Source organism: Anopheles ziemanni, chromosome 3 (genome assembly GCF_943734765.1).
Source record: "Anopheles ziemanni chromosome 3, idAnoZiCoDA_A2_x.2, whole genome shotgun sequence".
Classification (NCBI taxonomy): domain Eukaryota; kingdom Metazoa; phylum Arthropoda; class Insecta; order Diptera; family Culicidae; genus Anopheles; species Anopheles ziemanni.
This window is the reverse complement of record NC_080706.1, coordinates 26,865,196-26,883,354: the sequence shown is the minus strand read 5'-3', so window position 1 is coordinate 26,883,354 and position 18,159 is coordinate 26,865,196. Positions and strand designations below refer to the sequence as shown.

Below are 18,159 nucleotides of genomic sequence, written 5' to 3'. Positions count from 1 at the left end.
AAGGACTTCCGAACAACACACCAATCGATCTCACGTCACGTGGCCAGCAGCGAACACTGTGGCAGATGAGGAACCAGTTGTGTGGAAATTGTCACTACCGCCAAACTATGGATCGTTTCTTCGATGTCTGTGTCTTTCCAATGTTTTCCCTTGTCTCGATGATCTTCCCGACGACGGGGGCTGAGGTTTTCGATAGCAATCTCCAACCAGTTCCGGACCGGACACAGCGTCGCCGCTTCCTCGACATGTGCTTCAATGGTTTTCGATTTTCTGATTCGCTCCGAACTTTGTCGGACGCTTTTTCCCTTCCCATCGGGTAGCTACACGACCATTATGAACTGCGAAGGTCTGGCGCGTAGCTGTTTCTCGGATCGATTGGAAACAGGCGAACCGAAACGTGACGTCTCGACAAGCGTTATCGGTCGCTGAATCGTGCGTGGGTGAAGTGGTTGATAAATTAATTAATTTCCACGCTCGCCCCTCACCCGCCGTCACTGGCCAGGGAAGCTTTTGCGCCACCTTGCCACCTTTCCTTAGGGGATGGTGCTAGGTCCGAATTTGTCCGAAACATTGTTTTTTCAGCATGAAGAATTTTCGTACTAAATCAAATCGAACGAAAGCCGAAATCAGGATGAGGAATTTTGCGTACCAAATCGAATCGAACGAAACCCGCAATCGCATCAAACATTGAACAATCGATCGGGTCACGTGGTACGGTGGTTGGAAAAGTTTTCCCTTCGCACACCACACTGATTAGCGGCAGCGGCAGGTTACTCCGGTAGCCTCGCCCCCGTCGACAAATCTTCCCTTTTGGGCCGAATAAGCCCCCAAGAAAACTCCGGCAAAGCGGAGAGGAAGTTTCTTCCAACCGAAATCGTAAATAATACCACCAGGCCAGGTGGTGTTATTTACACGTCACGTAACTTTGGGTTAGATTTGTGAGTCGCAGGAACGCAGCAGGCGCGCGTCGGCTGTCGTCACAAATTTGCTGAAATGATTCTGCAAAGCAACCGGTGACCAACTTCACACCAGTCTCGTTCGTTTGTCTTCCGCCATACACAGCCGAGGTCGCAGTCAAGTGTCGGCGTGTCGAAAATTTTCGCCAGGTTTTCCCTCAGCCTACCAGTGTGCGATGTGTAAATGCGCGTTCGAAGTGAAACCGGAACATCGGGGTACGGTGGCTTTGGGCGAGTGTGGAAGTGATTGTGCGTGTGTGCCCGATGGTGGTGAATAGTGTGCTCAGATGGTTTTTTCCTATCCACGGCTGGATTAAATCTCGAAAGCGAAAGGTTTCTCTCAAACCCCGCCATGGCGTGGCCGCAAAGGTGCGTGTCGTAGTGTGCAGCGACGGTGAATAGAAGGCTGAAAAAGTGTACCGAAAAAAAAGAAGAAGAAAATCGCTTACCGAGAAAAAAAAGTGTATCCCAAAGATAGTAATTATGTGCGTCAAACAATGTGGCCGGCGGGCGGGCACCGGTCGTTCCGGATGGGGCGCTGGAAAACGGCATCCGGTGCTCCTGGTGGCGCTGTTCGCTTTGATCGGATTCACCTCGTCGACAGCTGATAAGGCAGCGACCGCCAAGGACAGCGAATACGAAAACAGTAAGCTCATTTCCAGTAATCTTTTGGTGGGACTTTCGTTTGCTAAAAATGATGCCAATTCGTTAGGATTATTGGATTAGTTTGATGGCCGTATGGTTTTGTCGAATTCACTCGCTGGTAACGTGGTTCCTCATCTTGCGGCGTGAATGCCGCAGATAATCTTATTCACCCCCTTAGGAAAGCTCTCACTCAGACCCTTTGCCCCAAGCACGCGTTGAGAGCATTAAATTTGTTGTATAATGTGGCGCAGTGATGCCTGTGATCCGTCTGATTTATGTGACTTATATTACAATGAATCAGGACGTACGCAGCGCGGCGGAACGGGGGAAGAAAACGAACCGAAAGGATGCTCTCCACCAGTGGGGTGTGTATGTGTGTGTAGAAAATTTATAAGCTTGTTTTATTCATCATCCACACACGCATACACACACACGCATACACACACACGCACACTTATACTGCGGAATTCCCGCAGACCTGGGGGGTGGGAGAGGGAATCTCATACACGCAAACCGGCAGACCGGCATAACTGACCCGCACGGGTCGTTTGCGTACGTAATGTAATAATGCAAAGTGCCCCAAAAAACCCTACGACATGCGCCCGGCGAACATGGTCCCCGCATGGGTTTTTTTGGGTGAGGAATTTTGGGTTCATAAGACCCGACAGCCCCGCACCCTCGGGCATCGGCGTACTCCCGCCCGTACGTGCCACCGTGGTCAGGAAGTTGCGCCAACGATGGGAAGTCGGGCACGTAAACAAACTGTGGGAACAAACGATTCTGGCGACATCGTTGGGATGTGCTTTGCACCCGCAAGCATCGGTGCGGTCGGGGAGGGACCGGAGAGTTATTTCAATTTTTGGAGTACTGGCTCGTAACAAGCGCCCACCGAAATGAAAGGTCAACTCATTTCGGAACACTCCCAGGACACACGCTGGCACGCGGCCTGTGGTGTGCGTACGGTTACGGTCGGCCTGCCAACGAGCGGCAGTGTGTCGCCGTGGACTGGGGGCAAACTGGGAATGTAAATTTCCGCTCCGAACGAAACCGACGCCGGGCTGCGATCCGAGTTTGGCCTAGTTCAAAACATTACCCCCGTGATGCTTCGCCCGGGTAACTTCCGGGCCTGATTCGCAATCGACCGGAACTGGCGCGTACTTTGGTCGGCCGGCCGGAGTCGGAGCCACAAAACATGGATGTACGAAAGCCATAAAATATTGTGATGCTGAACCAACGGCGGGCCGGTGTTTTCCCAGCCCCCCAGTGGGCGGGATTGCGTTGTGCAATTGAAACGATTTGCCTGCGATGTGTGATTCTCGATGGCTTTTGGCAGCCAGCGCAGTGTAATGGAGCAATCGTTTTCCGCTCACGGCATATCGGGTTTGTTTTGGACAAGTTTTGTACCTCCGCACACGTCCTACGCCCTTTTGAGGGTATGTGGAGGACTTGATTCCCGGTTTGGGAAGCGATTTTAGATTTTTTTTTGCTGCCTCAAAAACTTGGTACTGGAACTACGTTTCTCTACCGACCAGCAAAAGCCTACATGCAATCACGTCACGGTAAAAACCAGCAAAAAACCGTTCTCGACCGTACGCATCACCTTAGATTACGCTGGTGAGCTCTGGCAGCACGCAGAGAATCGGCCTACGGGATTAAAAGTATTCGTTCGGCCTAATTCTTGAACACTCGCTGCTGAGCTCTTGTGGAACCTCGACACGGACAAGGCCAGGCTTCGTACCGAAGGTTTCTGGAGCGGGAAAAAGCGCATCCCTTATCCCAGGACCGGTTATGCACGCATTACATTCACACGAACAAAGTTTCCCAGTTGTTTTTCTTCTTCTTTCGGATGCCAGGACGAGTTTCTATGGAGGGCAGATTCCCGGAATCACGTCGGTCCGTTCCAGTGCCCTGCCGGGCACACAATAAACGAGCCCCGGAAGCCCGGTTAACAATGGAAAGTTGGTCTCTAGTTGCCCGAGGGTCCCTTGGAAGCTTTCCCAGCAGGATCTGAAGGGAGGAAGGAGCGACGATGGAGCACTCGATGATTGTATGCTGCTGATTAAAACAATTGGATTTTGGGCTACACTTTATGGGATCGGGAAGTGGAGGTGAATGGCCACCATGTCGGAGCGTCCCATTTTGCGCAGTTCATTCTGGTTCTGGCCTTCCCCGGGCTTCCCGAGGGTTAGGAAGTTATGAAGGCGCCTGGAAGCGCTGGAATATTTTTATTCCTCTACTTAAACATCCTGTAGTCCCCGGGGGGAAACATCCTGGAGGGACTTTTTGGCTAGCAGAACCTCCAACTTCGATGTGGAAGGCGTGTGCCAAGGCTTATGGACAGAACCGGCACGATAGGCGTGGGAGAATTGGAAAACGGGTTTCCTATGGTCCACTCAGGATACGGTGGCGTCCGGGAATTGAGAGATTGGTCTGGGATTCTTGTTGAAGTAGAAATTATACGTTTCATGAGGCTGTTCCTCGGCTGGTTCTACGGCATTTCCAATGGATGCACTTCTTCCACTTCTTTCTGGCCTTTTCATGAGTGAAACTTTCTCTTTCTACTGTGCCTCTACTACATCCTATAATGAGTTGTAATAACGATGGTAACGAGCAGCTGAGAGTTTGCCCACCCCCCGCCAGCTGCATCACTGTATGGCTTATGAAGGTGTGAGGTAATATCTGGAATCTTTGTTGCAACCGCATGCTCCGGAATTGGTAAAATCTCTATCCGTCCGGAAAGATATGGTCCGACTAAAGCGGAGTGTGTGCGTGAAACGTCGGCTTATGTCATCCAGCTGCGTTTCCCAGCGTGACTTTGTTCGAGAGACTGCTGAATCGTTTGGTAACTTGGTCAGATTAAATGTGTACCATTTGAGATTAGACCAACTTTCCAAATTTTACTTCTAGCGTGCAGTTGGAGATAAAACTTTTCATGTACTATGGGATGGTACGACGTTAAATTTATTTAAGTAAAAGTCGGACATAGAAATATGTCCAGTTTGTTTAGATTACCTTTCCGTTTTGATAAAATATAATCGGTAATTTATGATTTAATTTCATAATTAAATTCATATTTCAACTATGAAGCGGTAGTTCGAAAAAATTAACTTTTGAGCTTATATTTCTTGTGATAGATATCCTTTTCAAAAATTAAGCTGAATTCACGATACCGTCCAATCGAAGCTTGAATGTTTCATCAAATAGTCTGCTTGCTTGCTTTCCAAATCTGCCCGTCCGAACGTGCTCGCATCGAGTTTATTTCTCGCCTGCCTGCAGAAGCGTCCGTCTGAATAAATAATTCGATAAGACGTACCCGGGCCGTCCGACGACCTACTTCTCCCGGTCTAATTTTCCTCGGTAGGCGAGCACCAAAACAAGCCTAATTCGGTTTCGCATAGCATAGACCGGTGCCACAGGAGTGTGCACTATGTTGCGGTCGATAAATACACCTTTAAAATTTCATAATGCTTTGCGCACCGGACCGTGTTGATTGATGGATTTTCCAGCGAGAAGAACCCGGCTTGCGTGCTCAGCTGGGAAGAGGGAAAAAGATTCAGCTTGGCTGATGGTGGGCTCCCGTTCTGAAGGCGTCCTTGTGAGAGACCCGGTTCGGGCGGGCTGCCTAGCGTGGGGTTTTCTTCCGGGACACACAAACATCCCGGAAGGATGTCTGGGCATCAATCAAACCGTAAATTCTTGCTTTCGGACCATCATCAACGCCCCGGGTCGGGTGCTCGATGAAAAATGTTAAAATGAGTGGTTTATCCAACGCTTTTCTCCGCTTCTTCCTCGACCCCTGCGGAGAGCACGGTAGCCAGGAGTGTCGGACCTAATTTCGGGGAGGTGTTAGACGAATGAAATTTGCTAGTTGTAGGGCGTGAGGGCGCTAAACGAGAAAAGTTTCGACCCGCCCCGGCCGTTTTTCAAAAACAATGAAATTTTGTATAAAATAATAATGATTGCTTGCTGTACTGGATTAGTTACGGGCCTATTTTTTCGGTTGCCATTCTTCTCCCTGCGCCCGGACCTTGTGCGGTACAGTGAAGCGGGAAAACTTTGCCCCAGCGTCCTTGATGGTTTCCGTTTGTTCTTTTTTCATCTTGTTCCGGCCCAAGCCTAGCCAGGGTTGGATAGGGATGTGCTACTTTTTGATGAGTTCTTCGCCTCCTCGGACGCCGTGCCGAACGAGCAACTCCAATAGTGAGGGCGTTCCGAAGCAAGCCGTCTGACAAATGGCACGAACAAATTTGAATATTTTCCCAAACTCTTCGGGGTTTGCATGGGTGTACTTTTTACTTAGTTTGGTTGCGTTTGCCTTTTTTCCTGTTCCAGTTGAAGGACTGAACTCTCGTTTTGCTTACTTTTCGCCAGCACGTCGGATGAAGGTCGACGACTGTTCGGTGAACTTTGAGTTTCGCTCCAAGGTCTCGGCTGTGTATGTTTTGTACCATGGTACGCAGTGTGAAAAGAAAAAATGGACGGATTGTTTTTTTTTTCGGTTGATTTAGGTTCGTTAACGAATATATTTTGAGCTAGGAAGGACACGCTTACAGTAGCTCTACGTTAATCTTAACGTTTACGGAATGGGTTAAGTGCTTGTTAAATTTTCCAGTTTTACCGCTAACAAGCTGGTTCAGTATAATGTCGGAATTCTTTGTGCATACTGGTTGGCTTAATCGTTTTAACTGTTCTGTACTTTATGATATTACTTTGTCGGTTTTTACAAATGGAACTCTAACTAGGGACTAAAATTTACCTCATAAAGCATATTCGTGGTAATATTTATGTTGTCCCTTATAGAATATTTAGTTAGGAGCAAAACAGTGTACTGGATTCACACGGTTTTCTCATTCTTAAACACTTGCATCATAGATAAAAGGGAATCTTGTTCGATGATGTAATTTTTAGTAGAATTGATATTGTAGTGGAAAAGTTTGTATTTTTTTAAACTGGTAAGTGGACCCTATTATCTCGTTTGAACGGCGTTTATAATTTATTTACACCTTTGAACGATGGATAATATTCATAAACCAGTAATTATTAGGTAGTGTCTATTCGTAGAACAATTAACAAAGCATTTGTCGGTTACATTTATGGACGGTAGTAAAGGGTTTTTCGATTAAAGTCCTGCGATTAACCTTTGCTTTTTTCACGGTTTTTATCAGTTTTAGCAAATGAAACGCGTACTAGGAATTAAAAGTTATCCCGTAAAGCAAATTCGTGTTTAACATAAGGTAGTTTTATCATCAAGTTGAAAAGTTAACTTGAAGAGTCGTTTTAATTATTCATTTATTGCGGTACTAGTTACCTGGTTTATGTTGCATGTATCATAATAACTACGGAAAATTTGGGATTGCATTTCATGGTATATTTTTTCACTACATTTTTCCGAATACTCTTACCCCCAGAAAGATGTACGCAACCATTGGAATAATTGTCTGTCAACCGTGATTGTAGAAATTTGCTCCCCAACCATTAGGCTTAATCGAACAAAGCCCCACTCGACGCTGTGGCATTTTCTTATCGTTGCCACACATGTTCCCCCTTCCTGCCCGCTGCGTTCGGGGATGTTTCTCCCTGCGGTAAACTTTTCACCGGGCGAGCATGTCGAAATAAAATATAACCATAAAAAAGCACCTTACGTAAAGGGGATTAAGGTATAAGGAAGCGCAAGGAAAAATCTGCCCGTGAAATGTCCTCCGACACACACACACACACACACCACCGATACGCGCCGTTTCGATGCCGTCCCGTGTTTCCACAGCCAATAATGAACCCAACGAGAATGGAAAAAGTGTACCGGTTGAGAATTTTAACGGGGTGTGTTTGTGTGTGTGTTTTTTTTATGCTCATCCCGCCAACCGCAACCTATGGGGTTTACGTTTTTTGCACAAAGAGCCGGTCGCAAGGGTTCGGTGGAAAATCGACTCAACCCCAACTGGTTCGCAGACTCATCAAACAGTGTTTGAGAGCGGCTTAACTAACCTTTAAACTTTTTGTACCGTTGTCTGCCGCAGAACCCGATCGTCCTTGTGGATCGTGACGAGTGTGAGTGTGTATGTGTGTGACGTTGAGCTATTTAACATGTGTGCTGCGGGGAAAGGACAAACCAAATCGGGGCAAAGGTCATAAAAAGAGGCGCGCCACGGGGAAGGGAAGGGTTGCGCCGTATTACCAGCGAGAAGTTTTCCGTTGACTTTTCCAAGCTGATTTCATTATGATGGAGATGAGTATGTGCTTGAGGTTGTGTGTGTGTGTGTGTCGAGTTGGGAACATTTTGACAGCGGAACAAATGAGACCACCGCGGGGCAGGGGGCAGGTGGAAAAAGGGATCGGATAATTTTCGGCAAGGGCAACCTACGTGCATACAATGTGTGGAGTTCGCTTTTCATAGGTTGCCAATAATGACCGCCCCACCAACGGGCGCCTCGTGCACGAAGGATTATGGTAAATTGTGTGCTCTCCCGGATTGCCCTTTTCCACGTCGGAAAAGCCCAGCCTCCTCGGGATCGATCCCGTAAGGAGCGTCAGGCGAGATCGTGCCGCACCGAGCCGGAGGTTATCCGACAAGTGAAATGATTATGACGATTGTTAAACTTTCCATCCGTGGGATGGGAGGGAAATCCGGCGCTTCGGTGGAAATCGTACACCCGCGGGCTGGGGACGAGGTGTTAGGTGGTGAACGCTGAACCATTGACACGTTTTACGCGTCACGGTTTGCCGTCTGCCGCGACGACGACGACGACGACGCCCGGCGAGGTGTTGGGTGGGGATTTTCCATCGACGGCGTGCTAACGTTGGTGGGAAGGTGGGAAGTGTCACGAGGTCACGGGGATTAGGAATTTTCATTGGCTTGCAATCGGGCTGCTCTTTTCTTGGTGCTACGGTGCTGTTGTTGTTTCCATCGGGGATGATTGTTAATCCAAGCGGATTTGTATCACGGCGGACGGCATCCACCTTTTTGCCTTCAAGACCGGCTGGAAGGAGAGAACGAGGGCGAGTTGAACTTTTGGCTTTGGCGGTGCCTTTATCGAGTTCTGCATCGCTTGGTTGGACGAGCCACGCTTACAGTTGACTTGGGAAACGTCGACTGGAAATGTGGAAAATGTCGATTGCGCCGGGCGTTTATTTAGTAAAGCTCGTTTATTTGGTCTGAAATATTTCGATATTCACCATAAATTTTATTGAGTTGGTTTAAGTTTCAATATTTAAACAGAGAAAATAGGTTAAAAACCAGTTTCTTACGCCTTATTTTCTTCGATTTTTCTTCATTGTGTTAGGTTTATTTGTTCGTAAATTAAAACTGTAAGCTCGGTTATTGATTTGAAATTAAAAGCAAATTGAATATTTAAACAAACCAACTATTAGCCTTTGATTTAAAATAACTTTGTTTGAAAGCTGCAAACCAAACGCTTCGAATCTCATGCCCTTCGGCTGCAATCCGGGCAAATCAACAAAGCAGACGAAGGAAGGATGGAAATCGAGTGCTCCAAGTTGTGTTGAAACTGTTTGATCAGTTTCTTGCTTGCCGATAGCAAACTCTAGACATGCTGCTCGTGCATGTCGAGTTATACCAAACGTGTTTCGACTTCTTTTTTTTGGTTCCTCCTTCTGGTCGGAATCATTCTCGCTGGCAGACGGGAAAGGAAGGAAGGAGCTGGTACATTTTAACATGCACACACTCCGCCATTCGCAGAACCACCACCACCGAACGCGCCAGCAGCAGAAGTAGAAGCGCTTTATGCTAATATTCATCTGCATTGGCACATTTTTCCACAGATTGGCGTATTATTGAGGCTAAGCTTGGCGAATCGCATATCGCTTGGGAGGGAGGAAGTCCTTTTACGGAGGATGCAAAGGGAGAAAGGCTGGATCCTTCAGTTTCCATATATTGCATGTGTATGTGTGTGTGTTTCTGCTGCCACCACAGGGACGCAAAATAAATGAGCTGAGATGTACGTGCAGTGGTTTCGCCACGATACCGATTCCTGCAGGCGCACGTGCAAGGAAAGTGTTGTGCGTGAAGCCAGCTGGATAGTTTTCCTCATACTCCTCTCTGGACCTTTTTCCAGTCGGAAAGCAAAGCTAAAAAAACTCATTACCAATCGATGCCTTGATTGCAATTTTTCTTCGTTAAAATCTCGAAAGAAAAAGAAACAAAACAATTCGAAATAAACAGAACCGAATCATGCTGGAGGCTTAGGGCAGTGGGAAGAAATGTCCATTGCTCCCGAATCGAGCAAACTAATCAAAAATAATTTGCAATGAAGGTTGGACATCACAAGCCCATCATTTTCGCCGAAAGGAAAGCGATAAGTCGATACGATCGTACCCTTTTTACCAGGAAAACTCCGTAGCAATAGCTTTTGAGTATATTTCACCGTAAACAATCAATGTTTTACTGTAGAATAAAACCGATTCTAAATTTATTAATGCTCTCTTATTACAACATACGATCTGTAAAGGTCACTGTTCTGTTGATTTCCTTATTTCACGAAATGGATTAACAAACACTGGTTCAGTAAAATGGTTGTGAAGCTCCTACAGAAAATATTTTATATCATTACTATTTGTAATGCTAAAAGAAGAACTTCGGATCCAAAAGCATTATTTTCGTTTCATGCGAATCGGGTTTTTGAAAACCCCCGATCATTAGAAACGCTCAAAGCGCTGAGGTTGCGAATCGACAGAGTATCGTTTTTCGTAACAAGCGCGTTTTTGTGTTCCGATGAAATTCCCGGAACCATCCTCCCAATGAGCTGTTTTCATTTCAAAGCAAACAGACGTTGCAATTTATTTTAACGTATCTTTTCTAAGAAGAAAATTTGAGCGAGGTGGTTCTTTTACGGTATGTTTTGATATTTAATACCCGGTACAGGTCCGTAAGGTTGTTTGATGTAGCTTAACTTTTCTTTTGGCTTTCAACATCATTTAATTGTTCCTAAAAGGTCGATCGTCAATCAATCCCGGTCGTGAGCAACTATTTTCAAACAGCTTGTAACATTGTATACAAACATCAAAAGGTGTCTGAAAATTCAGTAGTAAAAAGGGGTTCAAAACCCGACGTCACGTGCCTGCAACGTGAGGTAGGTTCTTTGAGGGAAATATGTTTGGGTGTTATAGTTTGATTCGGTATTTCCAACAGGCTTGTTTTCCGATGCGTGACACAATGTCCGAAAGTCACCAGTTGTGGTGCTACGTCCGTAAGCCGATACCGAGCACCTGTTGTAGCGGGACCTTTGCGCCCAGGAAAAGCACGTTTTCCCTTTCGACAACGGCTACACCGAGCGACGTGCCGTACGCTGCTGGTGACGTCGGTCGAGCTAACAAAATTCCTCAACGCATCCGTCATCCAGTCGAGTTCGGTTAGTTTTTCAACCTGCCAAAATATATCAAGGTCCGTTTCGGCTCGCGGTTGGGTGTACGCTGGAACATGTGGGGCTTTTTCGTGGTCAGTACAAGTCAGTTCCGGGCAGTCCAGGACCGGCGTGGGCAACGGTTGAACCTGCTGTTGTCCGCCATCCGCTCGGTGGTGAAGCTGAGCTTTCCGGAATGACACGTAATTAAGTTCGTTTGCGTTTGCGTACGACGGGAAAAGTAACCACAAGGCAGCCCGAGCAAGGGCTCACACACTGGCGTAGGATTTCCAAAGGAAAGTTTCCGATAGTTGATCACGACGCGCGTCCATTCAATCGGTTTATTCTGGAGCGAGGATTGGCCCGTGGAAATATGTAGTGGCAGTTTTCCTTTCGGTGACCTTTGCCACAGCAGCTGGTGCTTTAAGGATGGCCATTTTCAACCACTCTTCCTCACGAAACACAACTGCGGTGGTCAAAACAAGTGAATGGTTGGCCGGGTCGTGCACGTGTGTGTTTGTGTGCAACACAACTTTTGACAGATAAATAAAACTATTTAATTAAGCCAAAGCGTCCCAGCAAATGGACTGCGCCACGCAGATCAAACACTCCGTTAGTTAATTAGAAAATTAAATTATCCTCCTCGCAAACACTCGTAATCGGTCGACCACCGACCATTGCCTGGCGGAAAATGCAAACCTTTCCCCCAGCACACCACGTGCGGGCAGCTGACCACTCGGACATGATGGCGGTTTTTGGGGGAGTCGGTCCGCCTCGGCCTCGGGAAGTTCGGTGCCGGACACGCCATATGGACACGCTGTGAGGTTCGTGTAGCGATCAGTTCGTTGTTCACCGCAAATTGACTGCGTTTCGCGTGGGTCACCGTATGGTGTTGAGTTTTTCGGGACGAAAAACATGGTACGGTTCGCTGCAGGCATTGGGGTATCGCTCTGTGGATGGAACAAACAAATGTGTGTGTTGGGGAAGGTTGTGACACGAAACAGATTTGTGGGTGGTGTTGTTTGAAAACAATTTAAACTTTGCATAACAGATGAGTTACCGCTGGTTCGTGGAAGGGTCGTGGACTGTTTTTTTTTTTGTGGAATATAGTTGACATGGGTAGTAACGTAAAACCCTGACTCATTTATTTTGGTATGCATTAATAGCTAGTTAACCAAAGGAAAAAAGAATAATGAGCGCGATTGATAAGGCCTCAAAATAAAACTCTGATGATACAAAAGAAGTATCCTGGACTTTTCCCAAGCAAACACATTTGAAAAACAAAAAATGTTACGACGTTTTATGCTTTGTTGTTGGTGAAAGGAAGTTGACAGCGTTGAGCCCTCGGACCTCGGTCTGACTTTCTTTCGTCCTTCATTATGCCAGGTGGAAAGCAGCACTGAATGCTACAGGAAGTCGGGGAAAGTTTATTTTTATTTTTATTGTACCTTTTCTTTTCGGGGACGAGCTCCTCCCCAGGCTGAAAGTTTCTTGCTCACATTTATTGTTCTCATTGCGGGCAGCTCAATTTGGGCACCGTTGTGTGTGGTGGCAGTACCGGAGCAATGGACGTGGTTGGATTTGCCGGTGGTCAGCAGTTCCGGAAGGGCCGAAGTAGATAAAAACAAGGAATACCGAATGGGCGGAGGATAACCACCGTCCAAAGTTGTGTCTCTACTGCCGCCGTGACGAGGATAAAGATGCGATACAAGATTAAGAACAACGGTTCCAAAGTGTCCTTGCCTCGAGTGTTCGATAAGACCCTGCCCGGTGTGCTGGTGGATGGAAAAGCTGCCGACAGGCTGCGGATCGCACGGGTTTAAACGAAAAGTGGCAAATCCCAAAAGGAATATTGCGCTCCTTGCCGTTTCTCGATTCACGTTGCCGACAGCGAAGTTCGTTACTCACCGGCAACTCAATACAGATCGGGTGTACTTTAGATGGGACAACTTTATTCACCTTTTACTCCTGCCCGGATGATTATAACGGGCCGATCGACTGGGCGTTGGTATTGAAGCGAAGTTTCCAGCACTTCCTTTTTCTCTTGTTCCCCTTGACTTGGGGTTCCTTATGAGGCAACCATTATAGTTGTGGGTAGGACCGTTTGAATTGGATCGCATAGTGCAATACAAACAAGTGTTACAAACTTTTTCGACATCATTCCAGCTTGAAAAGAAAATATTTTGCAACGCGTTGTTATTGGAGACCGCAGATGGTTTGGTTGGCGCGGTTGATTTAAAGTTTGACATACAATTTGGCACGGATTAAGTGAACTTAAGTTTGTGCAATATTTCCTTCAATAATTGCAACCATTCTACAAATGTTTGAAAACTAAGTCAATCTTAAATAACTCAAATTTTCTTCTTTGTAATTGTTGTAAGATTATTAAATCATTGCTTAAATGTGTTCGCTCGTTTATAATGATGTACTTGTCTTTTATTTTTTTCCGAAGTACGCATCTTTTCCATTCTGTTCATTTTAATTTGAAATATAAAAAAAATGGAGAAATGTTTTTGGATTGCAAGCATCTGGAAACGTGAAGCAAATAGGAAAGAAAGTTGGGGCAAGAAAAAAATAATAATAAAAGCAACCTTTACTTGTAGCCAAATGGTAACCTTTTCAAGTTTTCCGGTCTATCCAGTTTTTCCACGCCACTGACCGAAATCCTTCCGCATCCTTCTGGGAGTTGTTGAGGGTGGGCAGAAGCTGTTTTATCCCTACCGAAAGGACGCCCTGTGGTCGTTATACAGTGTGCTGGAGGGTTTGGTTTTTTCTTTGTTGCCTGTTCCTGAAATTTATTTTCATGACACAGAACACAGCGATACTCTCCAATGATGGATTTTTTATGACCTTGAAGTGTTGGTTTTTCTGTAAACTTCTGTACAGCACATGATTAAGGAGTTGCTAAGGGAAAGGCAGCCGAAAAAGGGGCAACACTTTGATTGTGCTCTACGAGCTGGGAAGGGTTGCGTAAAAGTGTAACAGTTGAAAGTGTAGGAGAAAAAGTGTGGCCTTAAAAGTTTCGCAAACTACTTTGGTGTGTTGCAAGACCACTTTTTCAGAGCAGGCTTTTTTTTCCTATCTGCCTTTTACCAACGCAGCAGAAGAACTGAAGCGAAAGTTGTTTTATGTTTTTCCTAACGGCTTAAGCCCTTGATAATGATTGGTTTGTTGCAGTAGCTTATCGCTTTAAAACGTCGTAAAATACTCAAAAGCAGTTGTTTTTGCGTATGAGTAACTTTTGATATGTTCCAATTTGGGTTTTGATAAATTGCTGGTTATTGTTGAGAAACAAAAACCATTCAAACTAGTCTTGTACATGAACTAGTTAATACATTACATCGATTACCATTCATTTCTAACTGCTTACATGTTTTATTTTCAAAGTTTAAACACATTTAAATAAAACTGCTACGAAGCAGCTAAATCAGAAAAAGTTGTCTCGCAAAAAAACGATCATTTTTATTCACCTCGCGAGATCCATCGGTTTCTTCATCCCGAGGTACGTCATTCCGTTACATGCACCGCATGGTCCGCCCACGCTGCAAACGCTTTCCTACGCCGCGCACTCAGCACAAACGACAGGGACAAACTTTTTCCGAATCTCCCATAACCGTCGCAAGAAGTTGCCGCTAAGTAGTTCAATAAAAATAAACAAACTTTGTCAGCGAGTACGTTATCTTTGTGGCACGCAGCCAGTGGACCGTCCGTGTTCGCGGTTGTCGGCGTCGTCGTCGTCGTCGTCGTTGTCGTGCTTTCTTATTCGTTTGGTTTATGTTTCATCTTCCAGCATGGATTTCCCGCTGGATGAGTGTAGTAAGGCGCGCCCGAAAAGGCGAAGCGACGCAAAATGTCAGCTGCTTTCTTTCGGCAGCGGAAAAGCCATCCGGTGAACTTTTCACCATATCAATGATCGCGTCGGAAACTGCGGTGAAAACGGAATGTGCGTTAAATAGGTGGATGTCCGGTGTATTGGGTATGTTTTGTTCAGTGTTTAGCCCCATGCGCTTACGCGCTTTATACGAGGCGCCGCGCAGGAAGATGTCTCGAAGGGTCTGCTCATGTTTCAACTTTAAATTGGGCTCCGCTGTGCTGGCTCCGGGGAAACGAAGCGCCCGGTCGATGTGGTGCACAAGTGCGTCGTGTTTACACGGTTTCATAATTCGTGGAAATTAATATGAGTGTGCGGCACGGAGATCCGCTTACACCGGGGAGCTCGCGGTTGGCCCGTGGGGAGGTGAACTGCTGCCAGTGGTGCCCTCCCGAGACTTTGGAGACCACAGATTGGCCCGATGGTGGATTTTGCAAATCTTGTTTACGCCCGCGGAAGTTCACCGGGGAGGTGGTGGAGAGGGGATATCGGCGTGGAGCTTCAGATTTGTGCCGGAAGGGATTTTTCGGAATCCACCGTCGTCCTGTGTCTCCCACAAGCCTCCGCCCTCGTCCAACGTGCTCGCAGCTACTGAGTAGGACGATGTGGTTCGGTAGATCGCAAACGCAACAAAATGGTGCCTTGCAATGGCATTCTTCCCCCTCCCCCCCCCACTCGGCCCCCTACCGCCCGTGTGGTTCGCCTTGATTTCAGCTTCGTTACTTTCTGCCGGCTTTGTTTACAGCAAATATTTTGCTTCAGCAAACATTTTCCAGCCCAACGGTGAAGCGCGTTTGCATCTCGGGCGATGTATTTCTTGCACGAGCTTGATACTTGCTTGTCCTCCATTTTAACGTTGGTCTCGTTGGCCCCGTTGGCGCCCCCGATTTCCCCGTCCCCGCGTCCCTAACTGTTTCCAATGTTTTTAAAGCTTCCGCTGTGGAGTGGAAAAGAAAAGTCAAAACGGCGTAAGTCCACTCCGCATCGGGCCCGAAGCTAAAAATCAGAAAACTTCGGTCATGGGCCATGGCGACACGCTCATCTGGGTTTAGGCGGAAGGCGCCACAAGGAGGTTTACTTTGCAAGTCCTCCCCTGGCCGGGCGCTGCTCTTTGGAAGGAAGTTCAATTTAATAAAGCCAAGTTCTAATGAGTTCACAGAACTGTTTCGGCGGAGTTTTGTTTCGTGCTAGTCTCATTTCTTGGAAACAATGGCATCAGGCATACGGTCATTTTATTTTATGATTCACCAGCATAGGTAACGTTTGATGTAGGTTGAGAAGCATGTACCTAGAAATATTATACATGGTCTCATTTCTTATCCCTCCTAGATAGAAAAAAACGCTGCTGTTGAGGACTTTTGATTTTACACAAATGGAATAGAAACGTGTTACATTCGAAACCTAATTGGATAGTCTCAGTTATCGCTCGGTAATTTTCCATTTCTTCCACACACTCTACTAACTGCTTAATTTACGGCGTTACGATTGAAACAAATTGCTGAAAGAGTTAAGACCTGCACCGAAATTGCATTACTCCGCTTTCGCTTTGGTAAGCTTGCCCCATCGAATTCGGTTTTTATGAGAAAAGTTTAATTTTTGTTCCATTACGGGACGGGTTACCAAAAAAAAAAGGAAGTATGCTCCCATGTATGCTATTTTGCATGACGTAGCGATTCACTGTCTTTCGTGTGAAAGGTGCTGTTCGTTAGCGCCGCAAGTGCTCGTTTCGTCGAATTATGACTTGGCGTGAAGGAACACTGTTGGGAACAAGTTATAGAGAAGTTTTCCCCGATAGAGAGCTGTAGTAGCTGGAACGGGTAATCGAGTTATCAAAACAGGGATCGTGAGAAAGACCAGGAAAAAAATGAACCGTGGGATGAAAAATAGCGAAAGAAGTAGCGCGTTGCTTCGTTTGGGAGCACCGGTATAGGGCATTCAATTATGTTTTATCGTTACCGATGACGGTGAAAATATGTGACGTTAGTTCGAAAGTTGATGTAAATTACATATCCACCGCGAGCGATGAAGGGTGCAAGGGAGGACAAAAAAAACGAAAGAAGCAGGTCCACCGTGGCAAGCAGGGAAGAGAAAAGTTTTCTCTCTTCTTTTCACTTTACGGTGAAACTGCAAAGAAAATAACTCATCTCCCAACATCTTCATACCATGAGTAGCGAGCGAAGAAAAAAGTCAAAGTTTCCGGTATTTCGAAAAAGTCCCCTTGGCGGGTGCCTTTGGGTGCTTCTTTTAAGAAAAGTAAAACGATTTTCGTACGGCGAACGTAACGTGGAACTTGCGAAAGCAAAAATAAACCATCGCTTCGCACAAGGACGCCGACGGTGACAAATAATTTTTCCATTTTCTATCGACTTTCGTGACTTCCCCTCAGTACCCAAGCCTTCCGTGCTTGCTGTAATAATTATTTTCTCTTTAAACCACCCTGCACGCTTCGTCACGTGCCTCCGTGCGTAACGGTAAGGTCAATAAGGAGAAACCTTCAACCGAGTGTGGAGGCGAAAATAAAACAGTAAATTCCACACTCGAGCACAGGACGAGCTTAAAGCCAGAAAATACTTCCTCCTCCCGGGCAGGGTGAAAGTTTCTTCGAGAGGACCGACGTTCCTCTCGGGACCGTTTCATTGGCGGAAAATTCCCCACTCCCGGAGACAATGCATTGCTCAGCTGCTACGATCCCCCGAGGGTCGGAGGGAAAATACTCGAAGGAATTACGCCAAGATGCAGCGCTCGTGACGCTCGTTAAGGATCTTTCGTGGCAGGTTCCATATTATTCTTTGTACCGTGTATTTTTTTTTGCTACCAGTTCTTTTCGGTATTTGCTCGATTTTATCATCTTCCTGCCTTGCGAGCTGTATGGTAGATCCGGTCGAATCGCATGGTTGGTGATTTCTTACAATTCCTACACCTCCCCCCCCCCCCCCCCTCCCATCGAACGTTCATCTGCTGAATGCACTGGAATTGAATGCATTCAAGTTGACAGACGCTGTTGCGCTGGTATTTTTCGGCCCAGAATGTGGTATAAACGATGCAGCGTTCTGGCTGTTGGCTCTTTTCTTTCTTTTCTCAACTTAACAGAATTTACTTGAAACGGGAGTGTCCTTTTCAGCACGCGTTGGTTGGCTCGAAACTTTACTCTTCAGGTTCATAATAATGAACACGGTGTGGCAGTTTTGGAATAAAAAAAAACATGGTGTTTTGATTTATATCTCACGTAGATGGCAATTTGTGCAGCTAGCAGAACATTTCGATTCCATGTGCGAGTGTCTGCTTGATGTCCCGTGGGGGAAACGAGGAAGAAGCGTTAAAAAAAGCAACT

General features: G+C 46.3%; 1 protein-coding gene across 1 annotated transcript in view; it reads left to right on the top strand.

The window, feature by feature from the left end:
- Positions 1-1,439: 1,439 nt before the first annotated feature.
- The window catches only part of LOC131284434 (nephrin), a 120,670-nt gene continuing 103,950 nt past the window's right edge, over positions 1,440-18,159 (top strand). The window contains exon 1 of the mRNA XM_058313291.1: positions 1,440-1,602. Within this exon, the coding sequence (XP_058169274.1) occupies positions 1,440-1,602 (163 nt within the window). The remainder of the gene's footprint in view (positions 1,603-18,159) is intronic.